The 27,854-nt window shown below is 38.6% G+C and overlaps 1 protein-coding gene across 2 annotated transcripts in view; it reads right to left on the reverse strand.

Annotated features, from left to right (window-relative positions):
• Positions 1-261: 261 nt before the first annotated feature.
• LOC125236345 (proline dehydrogenase 1, mitochondrial) overlaps positions 262-27,854 on the reverse strand; it is an 89,240-nt gene continuing 61,647 nt past the window's right edge. For both annotated transcript variants that reach the window (XM_048143120.1, XM_048143121.1), the window contains 6 exons: positions 13,965-14,088; positions 10,978-11,133; positions 10,256-10,393; positions 8,844-8,954; positions 8,375-8,543; positions 262-3,873 (listed from right to left, as the gene is read on the reverse strand). In XM_048143120.1, the coding sequence (XP_047999077.1) occupies positions 3,668-3,873; positions 8,375-8,543; positions 8,844-8,954; positions 10,256-10,393; positions 10,978-11,133; positions 13,965-14,088 (904 nt within the window). In that variant the 3' untranslated portion in view covers positions 262-3,667. The remainder of the gene's footprint in view (positions 3,874-8,374; positions 8,544-8,843; positions 8,955-10,255; positions 10,394-10,977; positions 11,134-13,964; positions 14,089-27,854) is intronic.

Raw genomic sequence — 27,854 nt, forward strand, 5'->3', positions numbered from 1 at the left:
TGGAAGTTAGCAATTATTTTATTGAGTGTAGAGCTAAAAGTCAAGTAGAGCTGTACAAAAAATTAAAAATTCAATTAAAAAAAAAGTAACCATCAAATTAAAAGATGAATACTATAGATGAGTTTAAAAAATAAAAATCAGGTGGGGTGTCTGAGGTTTTGAGTGTTACCGGAAACACGGTGTATAAGTATTAAAATGGAAGGTATGGTTAGTAATGAAAATAATGAAAGTTAATAAGTAGAAAGGATTAAAACAAAAATAAATTATCAAAAACGAGCTTATGTCTTTATTAAATGTCTATTCGTAAAATAATCTAAAAATAGCATCACAATTATGATAAGCGACGGTAAAGAACGTAAAACCGTTTACAAATAAATCGAATTAAACAATATAATACGAAATTAACAATTTAAAAAACCCCGACGTAAAAATTAATACTGAAAATGCAATGAGATTCTACAATTTCACATACTTTGCACATGTTTTTCAACCAATAAATAATATTAGACTTATTCAAGGCATTTGACTCAGTAAAGCTTAAAAAATATAAATCAAACACGTTTACTCCCCGAAGATATTTATTCATTTTTATGTAATAATTATATACTTGTTCTAATATGTATGTCAGAAACACAAGTATACACTTGATTCCCATTTGTCATTAAAACTGTAAGTATGGTGTGCCCCAAGGAAGTAGCTTAGGACACATATTGTACAAATGCAAATGTGCGGCATTATTACGCTTTTCTTTAAAATGTTATACCCAGATACTTACATCATAATTACAAGTATCATGTATATGTTAGGTTCAAATACATGTGATAAATATGTCGTCATTTACGTCGAGGCTTTTGTTACTATTTGAATCTTATGGCTTTGCAACTTAACAATATTTTTACAAAGCAAATAAAAACAAATAATTTCAAATAAAATTGAACCTAAATCAATTAAATAGGAACTGATTTGAGGTGGCAATAGGAGATTATCAACGTGCTATGCAAATAATAAAATTTGCGTGGCATTCGTTCCTTAGACTTCCGCCTTACATATGGGTTATACACAGCGATCAAAACCTACTTAAAACAAGCATGTTTTGTACTAAGGTTCAACTTTCCTGTTTTCAAATGGGTTTAATAGTAAATCCAGCTCAAAGTAGGTATTATCCCCATTTACAGTCATATTTGTAGTGATAACCCCAGTTCATAGCTTCGCTTACATACAGCCCATAATATAAGAGGTAGGACAATTCAGTGGGCCAGCTATCTATATTACATAATAAATAACATGAAAAATTCAGATTCCTAACTTATATCATAACTGGAACACAATAAAATGCATTCGTATTCGATTTAAGTAAATAGTTGTTCAAACGCGACATTGAATAACCTAATATTGCAAAGAAGCTTACGACTGCGTGCCAGAATAACAGAGGGCGCCACTTTCCGATCGTGAATTGTAATCTTTGCTTTTTCTGTGACTTATGCAATTCCTGTCGATGACAGCGAAAATATGGCGTAAAGATTAATACTCGATACTATATTCTAAATAGTACAAGTATTGATCAATCTGGGATTTTAGTATTACAGTTGTAGTAACTCAATTATAGTAACAACAAATTAAACAGCTTCATCAAAACTTCAATACGGTGATATCTTCTACGATACCACCGAGGTGAATTTTTAACAAAACTGAATCAAAAATATCATAATGGACGCTCTCCAGAAACATTTAAAAATTTCGAGATTTTGAAAAAAGATCATTTTTGATATTTTAAGATACATCTGTCTGAGATATTATTAATAGAAATACCATTTTTATAAATTCCATTTTTTCATTTTGTTTATTTATAATCTAGGATTTTAAAACAATCAAAGTCTACGCAATTTGTTATTGTCTAAATTAAATATCTTACATCTCTCCGATATACTAGTAACACACAGACACACTTATAGGTGATATCTTAAGGCAAGTAACTTACATAATGTCCGATATAACAGACAATGTATAATTTATATAATTAATTTGTGTAATATATGTATACGTAGTTTAATTAACATACATATTATACGATGAGTATGAGTGTGTATAAAACCATATAGTTTATCGTACATATGATTAATATATAAAATAATAGATAAATAAATAAGTATTCGTTTTTTTATAATAATAACGTTACAGGCCTTATTATGTCACCAAAGTCCATCCATGCACCAGACTCGAGAGTGTTAAACTAAAACCTTGCTTGAACGAGTCATAAGTTCGAATACAGATTAAAACATCACACAAAAAATGGAACGAATTTCAATGCCAACCATTAAAATAAAACACAATATCAAGTTCTTAAAAACTCAGTAATAGGACGCATAATTGATAGAATCTGTAAAATTCCTATAAATATAGCACAAAACGACGCTGATTTTGTAATTGCCTGTAAATTAGACAAGTACAACTATTTAAGTTAACTTGGATTTTTTCAACTACGTTGTAAGTCGATTACCATTTCTATTTCAATAAATTAAGCATTTAAATAAATACAATTAATTTCCTAATATGACAAGTGGGATACATTCACGTTTGTAACATTTGATCCATTTTGACATAAACCTTATTTTACTTTTTTTTTAGATATTATACTCGTGTACCGGAGCATTCCATGGGCCGTCCCGTACAAACGCATTATAGCATTGCGATTTTTTTCCGCGCTTTCAAACGCATTATTTTATTTAGGCGTTTAAAGCAAGGTGATCATTTTTCTGTGTATAATTCTACACAACATAGAAAAAGATCAAAATTTGCGATTGTATGGGACATCAGTATGCCTACTTTTTCATGAAAAGCTCCTACTGCTGAATTGACCCGTTCACACGCACATTGACGATAGGCGACATTCGAATATACTGACCGTTTCATTCCATTGACTAGTAACAAAATTAAAAATGGAACTGCCAGTGTCGATCACCAATTTTCTCATTCTAATTCATTAAAGTCGTTTTCGTGAGTGAGATGTGTATCTCACTTATAACGTTCTCGGTAGGCCTAATACGTCAAACGTTTGAAAATATGCAATTTTAATGAGGGTACAAAGTCATAGATGGCGCTAGTAATTTTGCCAAGTCAACGAATCTCTCATAGATGGCACCGCTGTTCAATTCTCAGAAAGAACAATAGAAGTAGAATGACAAAGAAGAACTGCCAAATATCGAAAGTGAGACCAAAACTAGAACAATTTCAAGTATCATTGGGAGTATAAAACGTGAATAATTTGCTTTTGTAATTGTTTAATCGAAGCGGAAATAACCCACTGTATCCTCTAAATACAACCTTTGTACCGAATAATGCGATTAATCCGTTAAACTTAAATTGAGTAGGCCGCTAGCAGCCGCTGTCGAACTCAAAAATGGTCACGTTTATTTGTGTGGGATGTTCATATACGTGACAGCTCTCTTTCGCACACTTCAGCAGTCTGTGCTATTTTCAGAAATAATTATCAGTGTTGCCAACTGCAAGAAACATTCGCTTCTAACCTCATTTCAGTTTCATTTCGAAACGTTTGACATTCCAACCGGCCAGTATCCCAAACCAACTCCGATGATCCATATCACAATCCGCTCCGAGACACTACACTCGGGCACTCCGCAAAGGAAAAGACTACAGCGCGCTTTTGTTTTTACACCGGTCTGTAGTTGCCGACGGGTTTGTAGAACATCTGGCCGGTGAAGACGCGGCGCACGATCTCCTTGAGCAGCAAGCTCTTCTCCTTCTTGATCTTGGAGAGGAAGCCGCGGTTCTCGTTGGCCCGCCGGGACAGGTACGGCAGCACCTCGGTCACGGGCCCGTACGGGACGTACTTGTAGGCAGAGTAGCCGGCTTGACCTACAAATAATTAATATAAATAAATAAATATTGGGGACACAGATCAACTTAAACCCAAACTAAGCAAAGCTTGTACTATGGGTGCTAAGCGACGGTATACATACTTAAATAAATAAATACATACTTATATACATAGAAAACATCCATGAATCAAGAACAAATACCTGTGCTCATCACACAAATAAATGCCCTTACCGGGATTCGAACCCAGGACCGCGGCTTAGCAGGCAGGGCCACTACCGACTGAGCCAGACCGGTCGTCACCGTATAAAATTGCTTGTGGAGTCTCTTTCAGAGATTAAGTACCTGAGCGACCGAGCTTCTTTTTTTTTTTTTTTTTTAGTATGGATAGGTAGACGTTTGACCACGATCACACCTGATGGTAAGTGATGATGCGGTCTACGGTGGAGCACGCTTACCTATGAGATACCTATTTACTCTTGCTTTAAAGAGACCTGGATTGTACTTGTGTGGAAACACAGACTCAGGCAGGGCATTCCACTCCTTGGCGGTTCGCAAAAGAAATGTCGAAGCGAAACGCTTAGTGCGTATTTTTGGAATACTGACCATGAAGCGATGCCGCATTGCCGATTGTCTAGTGGTCCTATGGTGAAATGGGGACGGAGGAACAAGGTTGTACAGTTCCTCAGCGCAGTCTCCGAAATGTATCCTGTAAAATACCGATAAACTGGCAACCTTCCGACGATGCTCTATGCAGGCTATGTAGTCGAGAATTGGTCAGCTCGTCGTCATTGATGATCTTCTTGGCCCTCCTCTCGACTGACTCGAGCGCCGCAAGCTGGTATTTCGCTGAACCATCCCACAGGTGAGAACAATATTCTACACACGACCGGACTTGTGCTTGGTACAGGTCGAGCAGCTGCCTAGGTGTAAAATAATGCCTCACCTTGTTGAGGATGCCCAGCTTTTTTGCAGCTAACTGAGCTTTCGACTCAATGTGCGGGCCGAAGTTAAGTTTCGAAGTCAGTGAGATTCCGAGAAGCTCAAGATGGTCGGTAATCGGAAGGGATACATTTCGGAACGTAGGAGTAAGGTGGAATGGACTCCTTTTAGCAGAAATAAGACACGCCTGAGTCTTACTAGCATTGAACGTAACCAAATTGGCTTCACCCCAATCGGAGACTGCCTTCAGTGATTCGTTCATACGTTCGACCATTGCCTCCTGAGTGACTGAATCTGGACTCCACTAGCTCGTGAGTCGGGTATGTAGCTTTCTACAACCGTCGTGTCATCTGCATAACCGAACGTACCTGGTTTCAGCAGGTCGTTTATATGGAGCAGGAAGAGGGTCGCTGAAAGCACAGATCCCTGAGGAACTCCGGCGTTTATTGCCAATTGATCGGACGAGCAGCCATTAATGACAACCCGAATCGATCTATCCCTCAGGAAGTCAGATACCCAGTTACAGAGACTAGTGGGAAGACCGAAGGACGGTAGCTTGCTAATAAGACCCTCGTGCCAGACTCGGTCGAAAGCCTTCGATATATCAAGAGAGACAGCCAAGGCCTCTCCTTTCTTCTCGATGGCCTCACTCCAGATGTGTGTGGCATACGCTAACAGATCTCCAGTGGACCGGCCACGGCGGAAGCCGTACTGTCGGTCACTGAGGAGGTCGTTCGCTTCGAGGTATGCCAGGAGTCGGTTATTCAGTACACGTTCCATACTCTTACAGAGTATGGAAGTGACCGAAATCGGTCTGTAGTTGGCCGGGTCTGCTCGGCTACCTTTTTTCGGCACTGGTTGCACATTAGCAAGCTTCCAAGATTTCGGAACCTGACCGGTAGTCATAGAAAGGCGGAAGAGGCGCGTTAAGATGGGACATAGCTCAGGTGCACAGGTTTTAAGAACTATGGCTGAAATACCGTCAGGGCCACTTGCTTTGTTCACGTCCAGATTTTGCAACACTTTGCGAACCTCCGTCTGACGAATGCGTATGTCCAACATTGAAGTCTCGCAAACTAGTGGACTAGGAGGTTTTGCGCCACATACATCTAGACGTGAAGATTCTGCGAAGATAGATGCAAATAAATTCGCTTTCTCTTCGGCAGTGTGGGCAAGTGACCCATCTGGTTTCAGCAGTGGGGGTAGTGAGGGACGGCAGAAGTTCAACTCGACTGATTTCGCTAGGGACCAAAACGCTTTACTACCAGTCGGGTGGGCAGCTAATTTGTTCCCGGTCCGGCGTATATGGTCGAATCGAGCCTTCTGTAGAGCCTTCTTACTGAACTTGGTTGCCCTATTATAGGCTCTCTTCTTATCCGGTATGTCGCTAGCTTTGCGGTTTCGAGCATCAGCCCAGGCAAGGAAAACCTCGCGTTGCCGTGCTTCAGCACGTCGACACTCGGCCCCAAACCAGGGTTGTGCTTTGCTAGATGTGCTTACATCGGAAAAGGGAATAAAATATTCCATCCCTTGGCGCAGCACATCTGTTATAGCATCCGCACACGCTGAGGGATCACCTGTAGAGAAGCACAAGGGCCGCCAAGGATAGGATGCAAAAAACGACCGCATCCCATCCCAGTCTGCTGATTTGTATCGCCACAACCGCCTAGTGCCTGTTGGGCTAAGGTCGGGTGGGGAATATACCGACACAGACTTCACTAGACAGTGGTCAGAGTTACCTAAAGGCGACGATACTGACACTGCGTAGTGATCCGGGTCGGTAGTCAGCAGAAGGTCTAGGCAGTTGGCTGTATGGCCGTCAACATCGGGAACCCTCGTCGCCCCTTGGACCAGCTGGGTGAGGTTCAGAGCTAGAGCGAGTTTCCGCATCTCTCTCCCGGCATGGTCAGTGTGCTGGTATGGGAATAGCCACTCTTGGTGGTGGGCATTAAAATCCCCCAGCATCACTAGTTGGGCAGTCGGGTATTTATGTTGAGCGGCTTCCGCCGCATCACTTAGGTACTGCGTGAGCCTGGTCGTCTCTTGATCTCCGCTGTGCGACCGGTAAACACAGGCATAGAGAATCCTTTCCATGCCTGTGTCCACCAGTACCCATAAGGTGGAAAAGTTGCGGTCTTCAAAGCATCGGAGACGCCGACAGCAGATGTCATCGCGGGCGTACACGCACACGCCGGCACGGGGTTTAAAATTGTGCTCCAGAGAGTACCCCGGGTAGCAAAGGTACGCTACGTCGGCCGGACACCCTATCTGCGTCTCCGAGAGAAATAAGAGGGCGGGTTTTTCAGTCTCAAGGTGGTGGTGGACTGCATTGAGATTTGAGTGCAAACCTCGAATGTTTGAGAGGTGCACTTTTAGTGAGAGGGAGTGCAGCCGCTGTTTACCGTTTCTCTTTTTCTCTTTTTCATTGTTTTTGAGGGATTAGGTATGTTGGAAGATGGCAGTGAATTTAGGGCTTGAACTGTTTACCTTTGAGACGTACACTGCGGGACCACACTAAGTGCAGGCTGGTCTGGAGACTGCGGGGACGCCCGAGCCCCCGAAATTGTCCATAGGGCCCTCTCGTCCGGTCGCCAACCGGCACTATGGCGCAACTCGGGATTTTTCGCTAGTTGGCGGGGCAGCCTTTCCCAAGGGGCTAGCTTGGTACTTGGGCCCCTACTACCTGCGGTCGGCCAGCGGTGAACCGTGCCTCGGATCCCGCTACCCTCCGCGACCAGTAGCACAGTGTGGGGAAAACAGTGGACGTCAGACCGGCTTGCAAGCTACAAGCAGTCAATTCGACCCGTCCTCCTCACTTAAGGCAACACCAACCTTCGTGCCGGAACACGGCTAGGCCATTTGGCGACACGTCTTAGATCGATGGGTGGTCATGAGCCGCGGCCGAAGCCTACCACCATTTTTGTCACCTGATTAGCACCACCCGGGGACCACGTGTAGGGATTCATAATTCGGGTATTCTCCTACGGACGTGGGTGACTCGGCCCCCCGCTCTCTTTTCGAACGTGTTTTGCGTGTGCGTATTTGAGCCGCAACGTTGGTTCAAAGAAGTCAGATTTGTTTCAGACGCTTACCAAGCCGGAAGGTGACGTGGTCGCACATGCCGAGCAGCTGCCCGAAACAAACGACCTTGTCCTCGGACCGCACGTTGCGCTGCTTCATCAGCTCGATGGCGAAGACACGACAGATTTGTTTCAGACACTTACCAAGCGGGAAGAAGACGTGGTCACACAAAGCGGGCCGTGTTCATGATTCCCAGTTAGTCATGAGTGCGTCTATGGGTCACAACGATGGTTTAAAGAAGTCAGATTTGTTTCAGATGGTTACCAAGCGGGAAGGTGACGTGGTCGCACATGCTGAGCAGCTGGCCGAAACAAATGACCTTGTCCTCGGACCGAACGTTGCGCTGCTTCATCAGCTCGATGGCGAAGACACGACAGATTTGTTTCAGACACTTACCAAGCGGGAAGAAGACGTGGTCACACGAAGCGGGCCGTGTTCATGATTCCCAGTTAGTCATGAGTGCGTCTATGAGTCACAACGATGGTTTAAAGAAGTCAGATTTGTTTCAGACGCTTACCAAGCGGGAAGGTGACGTGGTCGCACATGCCGAGCAGCTGGCCGAAACAAACGACCTTGTCCTCGGGCCGGATGTTGTGCTGCTTCATCAGCTCGATGGCGAAGCGCACCGTGTCTTCGTTGTGGCTGGCCACCATGATGCCCAGGTGTGAGCCCTTGCCCTCGCGGCCCTGGTGGAAATGAGAATCATCTTAATCTTTCAATTTGGATACTAGATACAATTCTGAAAAGGCCAAAATATGTCCTTGTTCTGGCCAAATTATTAGTAATAAGGTGAGCTTTAATAGTAGGTACATTACATCAGAACCCAGGAAAATGAGGATTTTACAACGAGCGATTTTTGGTCGGCGAAAGTTAATTCCGCGTCGATAGGTTTGGGGAAACCCTTAAACTTCAGAGGACCGTTTGGACACTTCGACCCGAGGGGATTTCCTACGCAAACATGTGAGAGGAATGTTATAAAATATTACCTTGACCCTGGAGAGGATCTCCTTGATACATTTGTGGAAGGAGGTCGTGGTGGCGTCCACGCTCTCGCACGTCGGGTCCTCGTAGCCCATGGCCGCCGCTCGCGCGCGCTCCTGCACAGAACAAACAACATGAATTACATACTTACTTATTTACTAGGTATTTCTTACACATGCTCTGTTTGAGCCGGAACCCAAACATTAAATGACACAGCTTTTTTAAAATATTACCATTTTTAACGGATTTTTAGTACAGTGAGAGGTTCTAGTCTAGGACACGTAACGGAGAGAGATTTTGGTTAGAAAAGAAGGGGCGCTGGTGCCGTGCACCTTGCTTTTATAGTGACGCGAAAGGGGAAACTGTGGCGCTTCAGTCTTCATTCTTATTGGTCCGGCAGGTCGAGGCGCTGGCCGCCGCTCATTGGATCAGCGGGGTGACCGGCGGTTGGCTGTCCTGGACAGTGTTGCCAGTCATGGCGTTAACACGCACATTATACGCTCCAATAAGCATGAACTCTAAGCTGATCATTGTGGGGTAAATGGATGGCAAGCATGCTCATAGTATGAGATGGTCGGAAGCTGCGAAGAGGGCGGCTGGAGGCGGCATGTCGCATGACACTATAAAGTCCCAGCATATATGATCGCGGTCCTCAGCAATGAGGTACCGAGGGAAAAGACGAAGGTACTTGAATCAGCAATATTACCTATATATACAAATGAAATTCGACTTCAGTGAAATATGAATCCTAGATCCTTAGGTTGACAAATTCAGATCAAAACTACTACAAGTACATGCCGGCGGCCGCGCATTCGCGGTCTATTCAGTGGTGACGAGTAGACGACTTTGGCGCGGCGCAATGGAAGTCGATGCCAGCTGATCGCGTGCGGTCCGTTTGTTGTAGATATAGGCTAGTTTCCTATACTTGAAATAAAATATTTTATGCAGTGCTCAAATAAAGCACCACATAATTAGAAGAAGAATATGGACAGTCGTTATTTTAAACATAATTTATATTTATTAAGCCAAAGAGAAAGATGACGTGACGTCACTCCTCAGTATTTCATAGCAATTCCATAGTAGCAAATCGTTTTGACAGTTCTTAAAAAGAAGCTGATTTGACCAGTAGGAAACTAGCCTATTATGAAAGGCGGCATTTTGTGAACATCAAAGCATCATTGCTTTGATAGCATAGAAAATGTACAAGTACCTACAGAAGGCATGAGCCTTCTGTACTTTTTTTTAATACTACGTCGGCGGCAAACAAGCATAGTTCCACCTGATGGAAAGCGATCACCGTAACCTGCCGCCTGCAACTCACGGTGTGTCACGTGCGCGTTGCCAACCCATTAGAAACTTGTACAGTCCTCAGTCCTCCTGTACATATTCTATGCTCCAAGTAAGATGTGTGTGTAACCTGTTCGATGTAAGCGCCGCGGACGAGCTTGGCGCCCCAGTAGAAGTTCTGCCGCTCTGCCTGCTCCAGGTCGGTCAGTATCTCGTTGTAGGCGTTCTTCAGGTAGGTCTGGTACGTGTTGAACACGAGGAACTTGTCCTGAAACAACATAGATACATTTTATTGTATGGGAAGTTCCATAGTCGTCTCCTGTGTGACGATGATGTGTCTGTCAAATGTGATTGATGCAACTGGCCCTTAGTCTTAAGAGGAATGAGGCTGCTCAGCGTGACGATGCATTGTAGCTTTATATAGTATAAGCACACCTCGGACGAAAGAGGCTTCTATGAGTGAGATATGTCAGGTCGACTGGTCGCATTTTTGACAGGCGGTAACTGTGAGGTAACCGAAAGCGGGTGGGCGGCACTTTCAGCGGGGAGCGGGAGTGGCCATACTGTACGATAAAACTCTTTATTATACTGTGGTATAGTCAGGGTGACGATGGCAGACCAGACCACAGAGGTCTTCAAAAGATTTGATCTTTGTATTCGGAACCAATTATGCCGCACAGTAAAATAGAACAAGACGCATGGCTTGTCATCCTTTTCTCACAGCCATTCAGGACATTTGCTATACGACTCGGCGTCGATTATGATGCACATTGGCTACATTGCCGGTTAGACTGAACCCTTGCACTTACTACTACGTAGGTCTCGGTAACTAGAGGCTGTAAGGAAGTATACCTTGTTGTACCGGCGCATCATCTCGAGGCAGATGCGGCTGATCGCCGGCTGGAAGTAGGTCTGCTCGGCGTCGATCATGATGCGCACGTCGGCCTCGTTGGCGATCTGGATGATGTGGTTGAGCCGCCGGAGCATGTTCCGGAACATCTCTTCTTCCTGGAACAGTCATTAAATTCACGTTACAAAAAATTATGAAAGCGATCAACAACTATGTAATCATCTTTGTTTTATGTTATATAAATAAAATAAGTCTCTAAGAACAAATTAAATTACTTTCATAGAAAATATTTTAACTTGTTATTTTAAGTAGTAACACTACTATTATGTTCTAAACATTAAATAAATGTCATATACAAAGAAAAAGTGACCAAAGCCTCCAGTGCTCCGAGCTGGAAACGAACCAGCGTACTCCGCTTACCGGGCGAATGCCAGAACCACTCGGCTATCGGTCCACGAAAGCAAGGGTCGAAATTTCTAAGTATATGACATTTCCGAAGGCTCGTGGCGCCCTCTGGCCATCCCTGAGGTAGAACAGTATGGTTCGACCTCCTAGCCGAATCAACTCAGGTGATTACAAGCTAGCGAAGAGAGATAGCGCTGCCATTAACACTCTAAGAACAAATTAAATTACTTTCATATAATAGTTATTTGTTATACAAGGGGGCAAAGTTGTATTTTAACGCCGAGTGTGGAATTGAAAAACGAGCAAGTGAAAGGATTCTATAGTTGAACCACGAGCGAAGCGAGTGGTTCGAGAATAGAATCCTGAACTTGCGAGTTTTTTAACACACGAGAAGTAAAATACATTTGCACCCGAGTGTAACACAAAACTTTTCCCCTCACTACAGCAAGGAAACTACAACGCAAAAAAATGCGTTTATCACTGCTTCCAGTAGTTCCACAGGTGGTAAATCATCTTTATTACTAGATTCACCTACTTTTGTCAATTTTAAACCAGTTAATTTGACTTTATTCAAGGTCAAATTACTTTACCCACTAGTGGATAAAATGCGTTTTTACCCGCTGGTATTAAAGGACAAAACACGTGTTTCCGAGCTAGTGAGGGGAAAAATATTTTAACTTGTTATTTTAAGTAGTAACACTACTATTATGTTCTAAACATTAAATAAATGTCATATACAAAGAAAAAGTGACCAAAGCCTCCAGTGCTCCGAGCTGGAAACGAACACTGGAGCACTGGAGGCTTTGGTCACTTTTTCTTTGTATATGACATTTATTTAATGTTTAAATAAAATAAGCTTTGCTCGCGGCTTCCCCGCGTTAAATTCGAATATTGCTGAATGCTCTATATAAATTACCACCTCCCAATTTAGGGAAGTGGGTCCTTCAACTATCTCCAACACCAAATTAAATCGAGCCGGGGGAAAAGTCAAATCCAGGATATAGCACCAGTTATTTGTTATACAAGGGGGCAAAGTTCCACGCCGAGTGTGGAATTGAAAAACGAGCAAGTGAAAGGATTCCATAGTTGAACTTGCGAGTTTTTTAACACACGAGAAGTAAAATACATTTGCACCCGAGTGTAACACAAAACTTTTCCCCTCACTATAGTGAGGAAACTACAACGCAAAAAATACGTTTATCACTGCTTCCAGTAGTTCCACAGGTGGTAAATCTGCTTTATTACTATATTCACCTACTTTTATCAATTTTAAAGTAGTTAATTTGACTTTATTCAAGGTCAAATTACTTTACCCACTAGTGGATCAAATGCGTTTTTACCCGCTGGTATTAAAGGACAAAACACGTGTTTCCGAGCTAGTGAGGGGAAAAACAAAAAAAAAGATTACATGGACGGAATTTGTGAAATCCATAAAGAAATTCAGTTCAGTTTTTGAAAGTAGTTGTCGTCTGTAGGACAAAATATATACCGAAATAAATTACACATATGAAAGAAAAAGTGACCAAGTCCTCTGGTGCCTGAGGCTGGAACCAGAGGACCCAGAGCACCAGAGCACCAGAGCACCAGAGGACTTGGTCACTTTTTCTTTCATATGTGTAATTTATTTCGGTTTTAATTTATATACATAGTAGTGTGACTACTTTAAGACAGCACAAGTTGAAATATTTTCAATAGATTATAATTTAACTTGTGTTCATTAGAAGCAAAATATATACATTAAAAATGCCGTTTCTTCAAACATGAACGTAATGTTTGACACTCGTATCTGATTTAGGCACTGGTCCCACCGCAAGCTAGTAAGCTATGAGCTACCGGCTATAGAAACGAACAAAAGATAAGCACACCCGTGCAAATAAAAGAGACACGGCGATGTTTATAGTTACTCGCCCAGCGGTGAGCTATCGAAATCGCCGTGTCTCTTTTATTTGCACGGGAGTAATTATCTTTTGTTCGTTTTTATAGCCGATAGCTCATAGCTTACTAGCTCGCGGTGGGACCAGTGCCTTAGACCAATATTGAAGAGTCTTTTCAAAAGGGCTTATTTCCACTTTGAACTTTTTTGGGAAATCGAGAAAAACATAATTCCACGGTATTGATTTTGAAATTAATATTTAATTTGCAAAATCGTAATATTGTAAGTTGACGTTAATACTATGATTATATGTTCTTGTATTAAGTTAGTTGATATCAATGTTGTTGTACTACATACATTGGTTTGTCCACATAAATCATCATTACACATTTTTCAAAATGTGTTCTACTTTGATGTTAGGTACAGTCGCCATCAGATATATAAGAGCGCCCGAGGTACTCAAAAATATCTGAACGCGCCTCTAACGCCTAGGCAATAGAGGCGTGTTCAGATATTTTTGAGTATTTTTGAGTTTTTAAAGATCGAGGCGAGACTTTTTGAGCTTTAATCTCAAAACAACACGTAATTTTCTATACTAAAAAAAACTGCATTATAGTTTTAAAAAAATGGAAATAAGCCCTTTTGAAAAGACACTCCTCAATTTCACGTATCCGTATTAGGTCGTAGGTATAGAATAGAAGAAAGACATACCTTAGGCAGGATCTGTGAGATGAGCCGCCTCATCTGACCGGTCTTGGGGTCCGGCACTCGGAACGAGTCCGACAGGCCCATGTCCTTGTCAAGGATTCCTGACCACGGGAACAAATGCACGATGCTGTAAAACAAAACACAGTCATATAGAAACAGTTAGGTACATCCTGGCAAAAAAGAGCAGAAAATAATAGGGGGCGGCACCGTCTACTATTTTGACAGATTTTGACACGTTGCTATGAAAAAAAATGTTCTTTTTAACCCAAGGCGCAAAAACGACGGGGTGTTATAAGTTTGAGGTGTCTGTCTGTGTGTGTGTCTGTCTGTCTGTCTGTGTGTGTGTTTGTCTGTGGCATCGTAGCTCCCGAACGGATGAACCGATTTCGATTTAGTTTTTTTTTTTGTTTGAAAGCTGAGTTAGTCGGAAGTGTTCTTAGCCTTGTGTCATAAAATTCGGTGCACTATGTCGCGGTCGGGGTTTTTTTCAAAAAAAAATTTTTCTACGCTTTTTATGATTTAAAAGACGAACACGAGCTTATACAGATGGATAAAGGAATATTCATAATGATATTGGATATGGAAAAACTACTTTTGACATTGTCTTAGCTATGAAACACATTTGAACACTTGACCGGTGTTGATGTTTGAAGTAAGTTGTTCGTTATGTCCATGACGTACACAGAAATGCTTACGAATGATAAAATCGATGAAGAACTACTCTGTACTTTGCCTCGGTACATAAAACAACGACTAAATATTCTGTGTCAAATTTAGAAATTCAACCACTGTCGTTTGTTTCTTGCACATTTACTGACTTGGACCAAATACAGAATAATCGGAATACACAGGAATCGTTTTAAAAAGTAACCCAAAATTAAACAGGACATGATGTGCGAAATTACTAGCGTCATCTATTACCTAGCGGTAAACGATAGTTTAGCGACAACGCTTACGAGTTACGACAATAGGTGTCGCCACTGACCGGTCCCACGGGAATATGTGCAGCACGCTGGAATAACACACCTTTATTTACTCCCAGACCGATTGATAGATGTCGCTTTAAATATATTTAGTTTTTATTTACATCCACATTTCATTTGAGATTGCAAGGATTTAACGATCTTTATAAGGTACAGCGGGGCAAATCTCGACTGGGGTGCAAATGTAACTAATCCATTTTTTCCATCATTACATTATGATGTTGTGTTCTATACAAGTATCCACTGAACAAGCCTAGACCATATATGACCGATGGACACTCTATTTAATATTGCAAACATTGTAAAACATGGAAAAAATGGACCAGTTATATTTGCCTCCCAGTCGAGATTTGCCCCGCTGTACCTTAATATAATTATTGTGGTGCGCAATAATTGGCACAAAAATGTTTTTTGTTCGACAAAACTAAGTAAGTACATTATTAAGAATCTGTATAGAAACGCTTAACATCCTCCTGTAAAAGGTAAGTAATAAAATAAAAAATAGCCTAACTATTACATTAGGTACTTTGTTACGATCTTACGAAAATAGTTTCTTTTATTTTCTTTTTAACAAGCGAATCAAATCCAAATCACATTCGATATTCGTTAATATTTCGCTTTCAGACAAAATACCCTCATTACACGTTTGAACGAATACAATACAAATACACAATGGACCGAGAATAGCTTACCGAGAAGCGTTATTACCCGTGCCAATGTCGCAAATAGTCAACCAACGGTTACTCGTATTGTTTAGATATATAAAAACTCTGTAGGTGTCGTTAAAATCATATTAAACCAAGCGAAAATACTTCTTAAATTTTATTATTGTCATAGAAACACAGTCACAAAAATGTGTCGACAATTTTGTTATGTTACACATTCAAGTAGATAAACGATACGATTTTCCCATTATTGACATCGATGATCGATCATACTTCGTCGTTGCGCTTTCCAAAATGTACATGTGTGTCGACATGACTTTTCAGTAGACGAAAAAAACGGTTTTATCGAAACGTCGCGGGCTGAAAGCCTACAAAATTATGCTAATAATTTGTAAAAAAATATAATTATACTTATAATATTTAACCAAACACATAATTGTGACCTATTTTGTAGTTATATTCGTTTTACTACTTTTTGTGCACATCTCTGGTTTGGTTTGTGCCACTAAAGTTAAGTATGTGCAAATCGTGCACATGTAAGATAATGTTCTAAAGACTTTTCTGAAGGTAAGGGTAACATTATATGCATTATGTGCATACAACTTTTGAATAAAATTAATAATCATGGTGTTTGCTTTTATTTTTTTAATAATTATACAAACTACCTATAATAATTGTCACGTTGTGTATAACTAAAAAAAATTGAACGGGAATGTGTTCATTGTGTTACCTATAGAGTGCTGGACAAAATTCTTCATACACCGACATATAAAATAAACTTTCTATCATAATTTCTTTACCCTTAAACTTAACATCACAGTTGTGTTGGAAAACTTTTAGCTAATTTCATGGCGTAGGTACAACATACAGACAATAACATATCAATGATTGTACAATTATTTTTTTACATGGGTATAAATATAAATATTAGTACTTTTGGCTCTGAACAAATTTGATCATACAGTAATTAAAATACGAATGAAATGCAATGTATTAGTTTGTATGGCTTTCATCTGCTTTAGATATTGCTGCTTGTCTCGGAGGAACATTTTCAGTCACAAACTTTTTCCTGTGTGCCTACTAAAGTAGGCAAAGTGGCTATAAATCAGAATAACATTTGATATATTTTTTGTTTTTCCAAAAACTTCCTTAAATTTTGGCTAGGATTGATAACATGAGACTATGTTAGCGATTGAAGCTACTTAATCCTATGAATCACAACGAACGCATGAAATAGACGTACTAGTATTTTCTTTCAGTCATCTTTATTAAACACATCATATAATTATATTCAGACGGGCGATGGCTGAAAGACAATACCAGTATGTATATCTCATGCGTTTGTTATGATTAATAGGAATGAATAGCTTGGATGGCTAACACAGTCTCATGTAATCAATCCAAGCCAAAAGTTAAGGAAGTTTTTGGAAAAATGAAGAAAATATCAAATGTCATTCTGAATTATACCCACTTGCCTACTTTAGTAGACACACAGGAAAAAGCTTGGGTTAGATAAATACCTTCAGTTTCTAACTGAAAATGTTCCTCCGAGACAATCAGCGATATCTAAAGCAGATGAAAGCCATACACACTACTACATTGCATTTCATCGTATTTTAATTACTGTATGATCAAATTTGTCCAGAGCCTAAAATACTGATATTTATATTTATACTCATGTAAAAAAATATTTGTAAGATCATTGTCTATATATTATACGCCATGAAATTAGCTAAAAGTTTTCCAATACAACTGTGATGATAAGTTTAAGGGTAAAGAAATTATGATAGAAAGGTTATTTTATATGTCGGTGTATGATGCATTTTGTCCGGCACTGTACATACTAAACAAAAATTAAGTAAGGTAATAACCTAATAAGTTAGTGGACAATATGGTATTCCCTTTTACTGGTAGTTGTTTAGTGGTGGTTTAGTTTAGTGAAACACAATTAAGTATAGTTGGAAATTATTTATAATGAAAAAAGCGAGTCAAAATAAACAGTTTCATATTCAAAATTATGTATTAAGCTAACGTCAAACATGTAGGAGTCCAATGGAATGTCAGAATTTTCCATAAAGGTTATAGAGGGAATACGTGAATTTTGAAGCAACGAACTATTTCCCATAACCAAAGTAAACTTTCATTCATAATATTGTGGGAATTCGTTGGGTCATAAATTGTAGATGGGAATAAATCCGATGAAAAATCGGGTTCGTCAATTTTACTAATATTCCCTGTACTCATATCCACGAGAAGTTTTCCTCGCCGACGTTTAAATTTTGAACTCATTTCTACTGGGTTTTCCACTGATTCTTCGAATTCTAATTACCTACAATCAACATACATTTCCTAATTAGGGCATCATAAGTAAAACGCAAGAAAATTTTCATATTAAAAATAAATAAATAAAATAATTATTACTTTTTTTTTTGGAAATAATTAATAATATATATTATACATTCCTCTAACATTCAGATGGTTGTGGTGCTTAAAATTATATGATTTAACAATAAAGTAGATGTACATTATGAAATATATGAGTTTTGTGTCATATACCTAAATTGTATAGTCAATTACAGATTTTTTATGCATTTAGATAGTTATCTATATTATCATTTATGTATTTATTTTTACCATTAAGTAAATGTCCTATTTTGTTTTAGTGGAAATATAATTTTAAATCATCTGCCATAGATGTAACAGGCCATGCCAGGTTATTGTATTGTATTGATACTAAGTAGATACAATACCTACATAAAGCTTTTTACGCTTAAATACTGTGAAACTAAATATTCATTCACGCAAACATTTCAATTTAATAATATTATAATATACATACAGTCAACCAATTTGAATCCTAGGCCACTCTAGAACCCTCTCTCATTTAAGTCGTGTTCTATTTGCCATAAGAAGTCACATTGACGTTTAATGTGCAAAGGTTCTACAGTGGCCTATGATTCAAATTGGTTGACTGTACATATTAGGTGTATACTTGATAGGACATTTGTATACTGCGTTAACTAGAAAGAACGAGCCTTTTTGAATATAAAATAAACAAATGAAATATATTTTCCGTTCTAGGAATGCAACAAACATCGAAACAGTTGTAAACTTATAAAAATTTCGAAAAAATACATACATCTTTAAAGACCCTCATTACCAAGTGTATATCGTCACTATTTTTAAAAAACCTTGTATCTTCGTCTGTCAATGAAACGAATATTGTAGTAAGTATGTATGGAATGCATATAGACTTATTGCGTTTTAACTTTGAGGAACAGCGTGAGATACGGGATTTTTTAAAAGTAGTGACGATATAATTGTTTTAGCTACTAATAAAGTATTAAACTTACCAGAAAAATCACACTTTATCACAATTTATTTCAAATTTTACACTTCGATAACCCTTCGCTAACTCAATCTACCGCCAGAATGCATTAAAAACGAAAATGTGACATGTGCAAACCAATACTGATATGTGTTAATTGACTGGATTTAAAAACATTGTTAAGTGTTTTGTATACACTTGTATACTTTTTTTATTGATCATATCACATACTAAAATTGTGATCTTCGCCTCTGTTTCGATTTTGAACTTGTTTGTTTTTGTATTAGATGCGGCTTTTAAAAATATTGACAAATAGCAAATAAAAACAAAATCATAAAAATGCACATGTAAGGTTTGGAAAGCGCAACGACGACTTGACAAAGGTACAAGGATCGAAGAACGAAAAAGGGATTTACAATATTTTTGCTGCTAACATATCTTAAATATTGTTCGATTATATTTTTATTTAGTAAAAAAATTGGAAAAACTGTTTTCCGCTATTGTAAACACGACCACCTCACATTTGAGATAGAAAAGAGCGCCAAATTGTTAAACTATTTTCAATGTGAACTAAATGCCTAACTAATACAGTTAATAATCTCAAGATTTATCAGTCTTGGCAGAGTCCCGGAATCAAACATGACAAGTCATGTATGTTGTCTTACATGATTGAAACGGTTTAGACATACGAGTAGACAGCTAAAAGCTATTAATATACCACTTTTCGCTGAACTGACCTTTCTTGAATTTCAATGCGAGAAATAAATGAGGGGAACTTTTCAGAAGACTGATTGATTCCTTAATTTCTTGATCAAATTTATGTCGATACGAAAATTGTCTTTCATTTTTTTAGAATAAAGATTTGCTTGCGACTAATAACAGTTGCCAATTAGTCACACCCTCTCATTTGGCAAGAGTACAAGAAATAGAAACACACGTCTGAACTACGTTTGTTAAAGCACACACCTACTGGAAAACCATTATATATTTTGTGATTTCATAGCAGCCCCGGCAATTTATTAAATTTAATAAGACATATAATAAATTTATATAATCTCTAATCTATTGCCCGTGTGGTGTCGGGTTAAGAATTTCACCACCCCTTTCTTCCCGTGGGTGTCGTAGAAGGCGACTGTGGGATATGGGTTAAATTGTGGCGTAGGCGAGAGGCTGGCAACCTGTCACTGCAATGTCACAGTTTCGTTTTCTTTCAATCCCTTATTTGCCAAGAGTGGCACTGAAACTTGAGTAGTTTCATGTGCTCTGCCTACCCCTTCGTGGGATAAAGGCGTGATTGTATGTATGTATATAATCTAACCATATTTGAGTCAGCATAATCTAATACCTTTAAACGAGCAATTCATGTATCGGTTTTGTGATGTTATTATGTAAAGGTTTTCGAGGGTGAAAATCGATCTTTCGTAGTTGTGGTGTTAAACCTACGTGGATAGTTAGTAATAAGACACGCACTTTTGAGGATGTGGAGTAGAGTAGGCCACATAGTCTTAGCTCCTAGGAAAGGCGAATTTTCGAGATTTCGAACTCCGAGCGAGGCTCGATCGCCCAGGTAAGTGATAATAGTTTTAATGAAGCTATCCATGTCCTTATGCCATAAGGTCTTTTCCATCCAAACTAAATTAAAATTGTCCTTATTGCATCTGAAACATTCTTAAAGTATGAAACGCTGCAGATCTGAATGTAATTCTGGTTGTCTGTTATCTACTCTTAAACTACGATATGGGATTAAATAGATTGGATTTGGTATGGAGATAGTTCTCAAGGAAGGATAAAAGATAAAGATCGTCACAAGCAAAGTCGTGAGCAAGATCTAGTTTTCATTAGTGACTAATGACCAACGGCTGTATGACCGGACGCGACCCCTTTGATGTGTTTATCACCGCCAAATAGTACAACGGGTGACTTCATTGGCAGTCCGATCCGATTTGTCACCAAAAATGACAAGGGACTATCGACATTGCGCATGTCTTAATTAAAATGAATAGCAAAAACACATGTAACAAGACAACACGTGTAGGCATATATGTAAAGGCCCACTAGTGTGAGAGTTTCGGTACATTGAGGTATTAGATCGTGTGCTGAATTATATGAACCTGAACAGCAGGGCGATTTTGTGAATCTCGCATACGGGATTTTGTCACTAAAATACCGGTTGAAAACGGTGACTTGCTTATTATTTTCAGTGACAATTTTCTGAATTCGAACGCGTGAGACTCAAAAATCGGCCCGCAGTCCGATGTCAATCAATCGTATGAGTTTGCGCACCGTCTGATACTTCGATCAGATTCTGAACCGAGAGGGTTACCATGAAGTACTAAATCATTCATTTCATGTTGAGAGAGAGGGACAAATCTTTAACTGGTATAGCTGTGTCCCTTTCTCTTGACCTAAACTGAACGGCTTTAGTACTTCGTGGTAACCCCCAAGATCGTCGCTTTTTGTCTCGAATATCACCATTGATGTTTAAATAGTTCAATTAGAAACAAAGGAGTAAAAGCACAGAGTTTGAAAGAATAACCCAGTAGATTTGTATTGCAAATGCAATTTTAAAAGGTATTTTTTGTTACAAATGTCTACAGGAAGACCCAGTCCCTAGGAATAAGTAGTTAGACAGAAATAACGGCCCACCCACCCATAAAAAAGGCTCCAGTGACTCCTTTTTCACCATATTACAAAGAAAAAGACGTCCATTGGAAGCCGGCCAGGGTGATTCAGTACTTCGAACAACTGAAATAGTTTGCGTTTTTGGCAGACGTGTGAACCGACTGTTATGCAACCGTTATGCGACTGAGGTCGGGATATCCGACGCAAGGCTATTAATGGAAGACTTTTTAGGGTTCCGTAGTCAACTAGGAACCCTTATAGTTTCGCCATGTCTGTCTGTCCGTCCGTCCGTCCGTCCGTCCGTCCGTCCGTCCGCGGATAATCTCAGTAACCGTAAGCACTAGAAAGCTGAAATTTGGTACCAATATGTATATCAATCACGCCAACAAAGTGCAAAAAAAAAAAATGGAAAAAAATGTTTTATTAGGGTACCCCCCCTACATGTAAAGTGGGGGCTGATATTTTTTTCATTCCAACCCCAACGTGTGATATATTGTTGGATAGGTATTTAAAAATGAATAAGGGTTTACTAAGATCGTTTTTTGATAATATTAATATTTTCTGAAACAATCGCTTCTAAAGGAAAAAAAAATGCGTCCCCCCCCCCCTCTAACTTTTGAACCATATGTTTAAAAAATATGAAAAAAATCACAAAAGTAGAACTTTATAAAGACTTTCTAGGAAAATTGTTTTGAACTTGATAGCTTCAGTAGTTTTTGAGAAAAATACGAAAAACTACGGAACCCTACACTGAGCGTGGCCCGACGTGACGCTCTTGGCCGGTTTTTTTACAATAGACTTTGCGTACGTTCTTAAGCTGACGCAGATTGGACAAAGTCCGTTTATTTCTGTCATAGTCTTTACATCAGAGCTTTTGAATTAAAAAATAGGAGGATGAGAACTACCTACATGCTGTTTCTTTTTCTCGACAGTTTACGATGATGATTATTGCCTTTCAATAATGTGTGCGCGAGTCCCCAATATCTAATCTATTATTCGTTCAATTTTAATGTCATGTTCTCTTATATACTTCGAAGTCTCAAAGCTTTAATCTGTGATATACCACTGATGGGTCTTATGGCTGGAGATCTTCGATGATCTTCTGATATATCAATAGTGTCAATGTCAGAGAAAAGAGACTAACAAAGAATGGGAACTCCGTAGTCCAATTTATATGTTTGACTCGTAAAACAATAGATGGCATTACTATACTCTCGCGACAAATGGTATTGTTCAATCCACGAAATAATTTCATTTAAATGACCCAAGTCGTAATATTTAAAAATTTGGAACTTGATCATACAACATTATCATTATATAACACCGAAATTTACAAAAACAATTAAGTATTTTTTTACCAATCGGGATTTTTCGTACAGTTCGCATCAGAGTAAAGGACCTTCCATAGGAAATGACATGTGTAAGCGTTACATTTTTTCGTCAGCGTCGGTAAGAGGATAGTTAGTGTAGCGGCTACACCGTCTGATTCGCAAACGTGAGGTCCCCGGTTCCAATTCCAAGAATGACATATCTTTTTGTATTTTTTCTTGTTTTACTCTGTTACTTTTTTTATTATAATATTTATAATTAAGAAAGGTAACAAATTTTCTTTATTATAATATTTATAATAAAGAAATCTTTGCTTAAATGAACATGAGGTATACAGAAAAAGAAAGGCACTTTGCTAAAAATAAAATTATTTATTTACTATTTTCGTAACGTTTATTAATAAACTTCAAAATAATAACACGAGCTTTTTTATAGTCATACTTGTAATGGAGAATTTCTGGCCAAAAGCTGCACTTTTGGATGGAAGCAAGCCGCTTTGCATGGTGATAGTAGACATCATAGTAAACGATTTTTTCCGAAAATATTGAAATTTCATCCCTTAGGAAACCGAGCGTAGCGAGGTGTTTTATGAAAATGAATTTTTTTTTATCTTTTTATTGTATCGTCCGATTTTGACAAAACGTATCTCAAATGAAAGGTATTGCTTTATGTAATTAAAAAAAATTAAACAAAAATTATTACAAAAAAAAGTAAGAAAAAAATTAAAAAAAGGAAATTTACGTCTCACACTGAATAACTTCAAAGAATGACAGACAAAATGTACAATGTCGATATATGAGTTTTTTTATATCAAAGACAGATAAATTCATAGTTGAAAACTAAAGACCGCATCGAAATCGGATTAGCGTTTTTTAAGATACAAGTTGCCAAAGGTGGGAAAATTTGCTTTATATGGCCACTTTGAAATTCCTTTGCCAGAAAGTCAGAAATAATATATTTTTCTTACACCGAAAAGTACATAGTGACAGTACAACTCAAAATAAAATAAAAAATTCCGAGGATATCATAATTTCATGCCTTAGGTTAGGACGACGAGCGTAGCGAAAAAAAAATCTTATTTTTTTGTACGTCGTCCGATTTTGACAAAACATATTTCAATTGAAAGGTATTGTTTTATGTAACTGTATATGTGTGTATGATGTCTATTACAAATGCATACTTATAACTGTAAGAAAAATATAATGTTTCTGACTTTCTAGATAAGGAATTTATAAGCGACCATATAACTACCCTCCGCGCGCGGCGCGAGTGACTGCGCGAAATGCAACTCCGTGTTATTTAAAATTATTACATTAGTATCTCTTTGCTGTCACAGTTGAAACTTATGCATAAAGTTAGTAAATCTAATAATCTATTACGGACAGTGTTTGTGATGTGATAAACTCTGAATGGACAGTGATATTTTCATAACGGACATACGTTTACCTACAACGCAAACAGCAAAGTTAACGAGTGCAGATCGAAAACAAATAAAGTCATAAGCGCCGGGATCCGCATGGCGCTTACGCTTTTTTGATTGGCCACATACGCATAGTTAACGTGGTGTTTTGTGTGATACAATCAATTGAATTTAGTTAGTTTTACTGACAATCCTAGCTGCTTACAATACCAAAATGGAATGTGCAAAGTGCTCCGAACCCATTAAAACCGATGAGCTGATGAAGTGTACGGCTTGTTCGTATTTGTATCATTATTCATGCATCGGTATGACAGATAGTGACTTCAAAAAAATCTTACCAATGAACAGATTAAAATGGAAGTGTCCTTCTTGCAAACAAAATAAGCGGGGAAACAATCATCAGTCCAGCCCAGTTTCTAGTAAGGACAATGACTGCATGGACGACCATCATTCGATTATGAATGTTGAGGCTAAGACAATTATGGCTCATATTGATTCAAGGTTTAATATGCTACAGAGTAGTATTGAGGCATTTAAATCGGATGTCACGGAGCGGTTAAACAATTTATCAGCCACAGTGAATACATGGGATGAAAAAATCAAGCAGTTCGAATCGTCTTTAACCACAGTGACGGACCAGGTAAACCAGTTGGAGTCTGAGCGTGACACCCTACGCTGCGAGTTAGACGAGATGAAAAATGTACTTCTGTCTATTAGGGCTGAAAATACTCGTAACGAACAATGGGTTCGTCGATCCAATCTACAAATTAATGGAGTGCCACAGAGTGAAGGAGAAAACTTATTCCAAGTGATACGGAACCTTGCAAATAAAACAGGGTTTGTCCTAAACACCGAAACGGATATTGACTTTGTCACCCGAGTCGCTGTCAAAAATGACTCTGATAACAAGAAACCTAAGCCAATTATAGTGAAATTTCAAGCCAGATATAAAAAAGATGACTTTTTATCGTCTATTCGCAAGATTAAAAATCTAAAAGCTGGAGATTTGGGTTTCTCGGGGAGCAGGGCCCAAGATCGTATTTATGTCAATGACCACTTGTCTGCCTTCAACAAGTCTTTACTACAGAAAGCTAAGAACGCGGCGAGAGAGAAGAACTACGCTTACTGCTGGGTGCGAAACTGCACCGTCATGGTGCGACGCTCGGATAAATCACCGGTTATTCATATCACGTCTGAAGAAAGTTTAAAAAAATTGTCTGATATGCGCTATTTTTTATTATATGGTTGTCTGTTTTAACATTATGATTACAATACTTTTGTTAGAGTTGGAAACTATTAGCATAAAAGGTATTATGATAATTTTCTTATGTTTTAAGCTTGCAAATTTTTCATTACTGTTACTGCCTACTACATGTTACTATTGCGATTACATAACATCAAATAATTATAAGTGTTTGAATGGTATAATTTTGGAGCCTGTACTGCTAGCCATATATTATTATAACTGCATTAACATTAATATTGTGGGAACTCGTTTACCTACGAACATAAAAAATAAAGTGTTTGAAACTAAATTACTATCCAGGATAAATATTGACACTTTAATCTTTTTATTAAATGGAACTTAATGTGTTTTATCAAAACGTCCGTGGCCTAAGAACAAAAAGTAAGATGTTTTTTAGAAATGTTTTACTTAACGATTATGACGTCATTTGTTTAAGTGAGACTTGGTTGCTTCCCGGTATTTATGACACCGAATTGTTTGACAGCAGGTACAACGTTTATAGGACGGACCGCGACTATCAGCGTGTAGGTATGACCTTGGGAGGCGGTACGCTTATAGCCGTGCGCCGGCCATTTATTGTGAATATGCAAAAAACTAGTAGTTTACCAACATTTCCCGACGCTGATATAACTACTGTTACAATTTCGCTTGGACGGAGTCCTGTAACATTGAACTTGCATATCTTTTGTTGTTATTTTCCACAGAACCATCATCAAATACAATCTCAATTAATGTTTTTTGAACATTTATCTAACCTATATTTAGATAACTCAAATGACAGTTTCATATTGGTCGGAGATTTCAATATTAGAGACGCTGTGTGGGAGCTTGGATCGGTGGATGAGAAATTAATACTACAGAACCCTCTTTCTGACATATTGACCTCTCAATTATTTGCGTTTATGTGCTTTACGGGATGGAACCAGTATAATAATACGCCTAATACTAATAACAGATGTCTTGATTTAGTTATCACTAACAATCCCTGTTCGGTTTCACGCACGAATCCACTTTCATACCCAGAAGACCCTCATCATCCATCATTAGTATTAAAAACAACTCTTGGGTGCACCAAAGTCTTCTTAAAACCTGCACAACGTACTTCTCGACGCTTCCATTCGGCCGATTATGTCAATATCAATTTAGATTTGTCCGAAATAGACTGGGACTCGCAACTTAATAAAAAAAACGTAGAAGAGGCAGTTCAAATTTTTTATCGCGTCATTGATGGCGTGTTAGATAAACACATACCCTCAAAATTAATTACAGATAATCATAAATACCCGGTTTGGTTTAATAAAGAATTAATTAAATTAATACAGAAAAAACTTAAATTTCATAAAAAATGGAAAATTTATAACCGACAGAGTGATTACAATTCATTTTCATCATTGAGACGTGAAGTCAAAAATCTTGAAAAAGCTTGCTACGATTTGTTCATATCGCGCGCAGAGAGTAATATAAAATACAATTCTAAACAATTTTGGTCATTTATTAAATCCAAGCAGGGTAACAACGATATACCTGACTCAATATACTTGAATAGTTGCGTAGCATCGGATGGTCAAAGTATGGCAAACGTATTCAATACATTTTTTCAGTCAGTATTTGAAAACGATACTACTCATATTGCTGATAGCCCGCAACCTGTATCGGAAAGTAATAACATTTTGATTAGTACAATAGACACTAGCCCTAGCACCGTCGAAAGATATTTAGCACGACTTGACGTATCAAAAGGTATGGGCCCCGATGGACTTCATCCCGTATTTCTAAAAAAATGTTCAAAGCAATTAGCTTTACCACTGTCAATATTATTTACACTTTCGTTTAAACAGGGAATCTTACCAGATACGTGGAAGAGATCTCTGGTTGTACCCATCCACAAAAATGGAGACAAACACAATGTCAAGAATTATCGCGGTATTTCTAAATTATCAGTGATTCCCAAACTCTTTGAAAAAATCGTTTACGATCAATTGTTTCCAGCTGTTAAACCCTTATTGACTCCCCATCAACATGGTTTTGTGAGTGGTCGCTCGACAGAGTCTAATTTGTGTGAATTTCTTGACATTGTCCTTGAAGCCATGAGTAACGGCTATCAGGTGGACGCAGTGTATACCGACTACTCGAAGGCCTTTGATAAAATTTCCCACTTGTTGTTATTAAAAAAGCTAGAAGCGGTCGGTATACATGGCGATCTTCTGAGATGGCTCGAATCGTATTTACATAATAGAAGTCAAGCTGTAGCGGTGAAGGGTTACCTATCTAGTTTCGTTCCCATTTCTTCAGGTGTTCCT

The sequence above is a fragment of the Leguminivora glycinivorella genome, chromosome 19, assembly GCF_023078275.1.
Source record: "Leguminivora glycinivorella isolate SPB_JAAS2020 chromosome 19, LegGlyc_1.1, whole genome shotgun sequence".
NCBI classification, from domain to species: domain Eukaryota; kingdom Metazoa; phylum Arthropoda; class Insecta; order Lepidoptera; family Tortricidae; genus Leguminivora; species Leguminivora glycinivorella.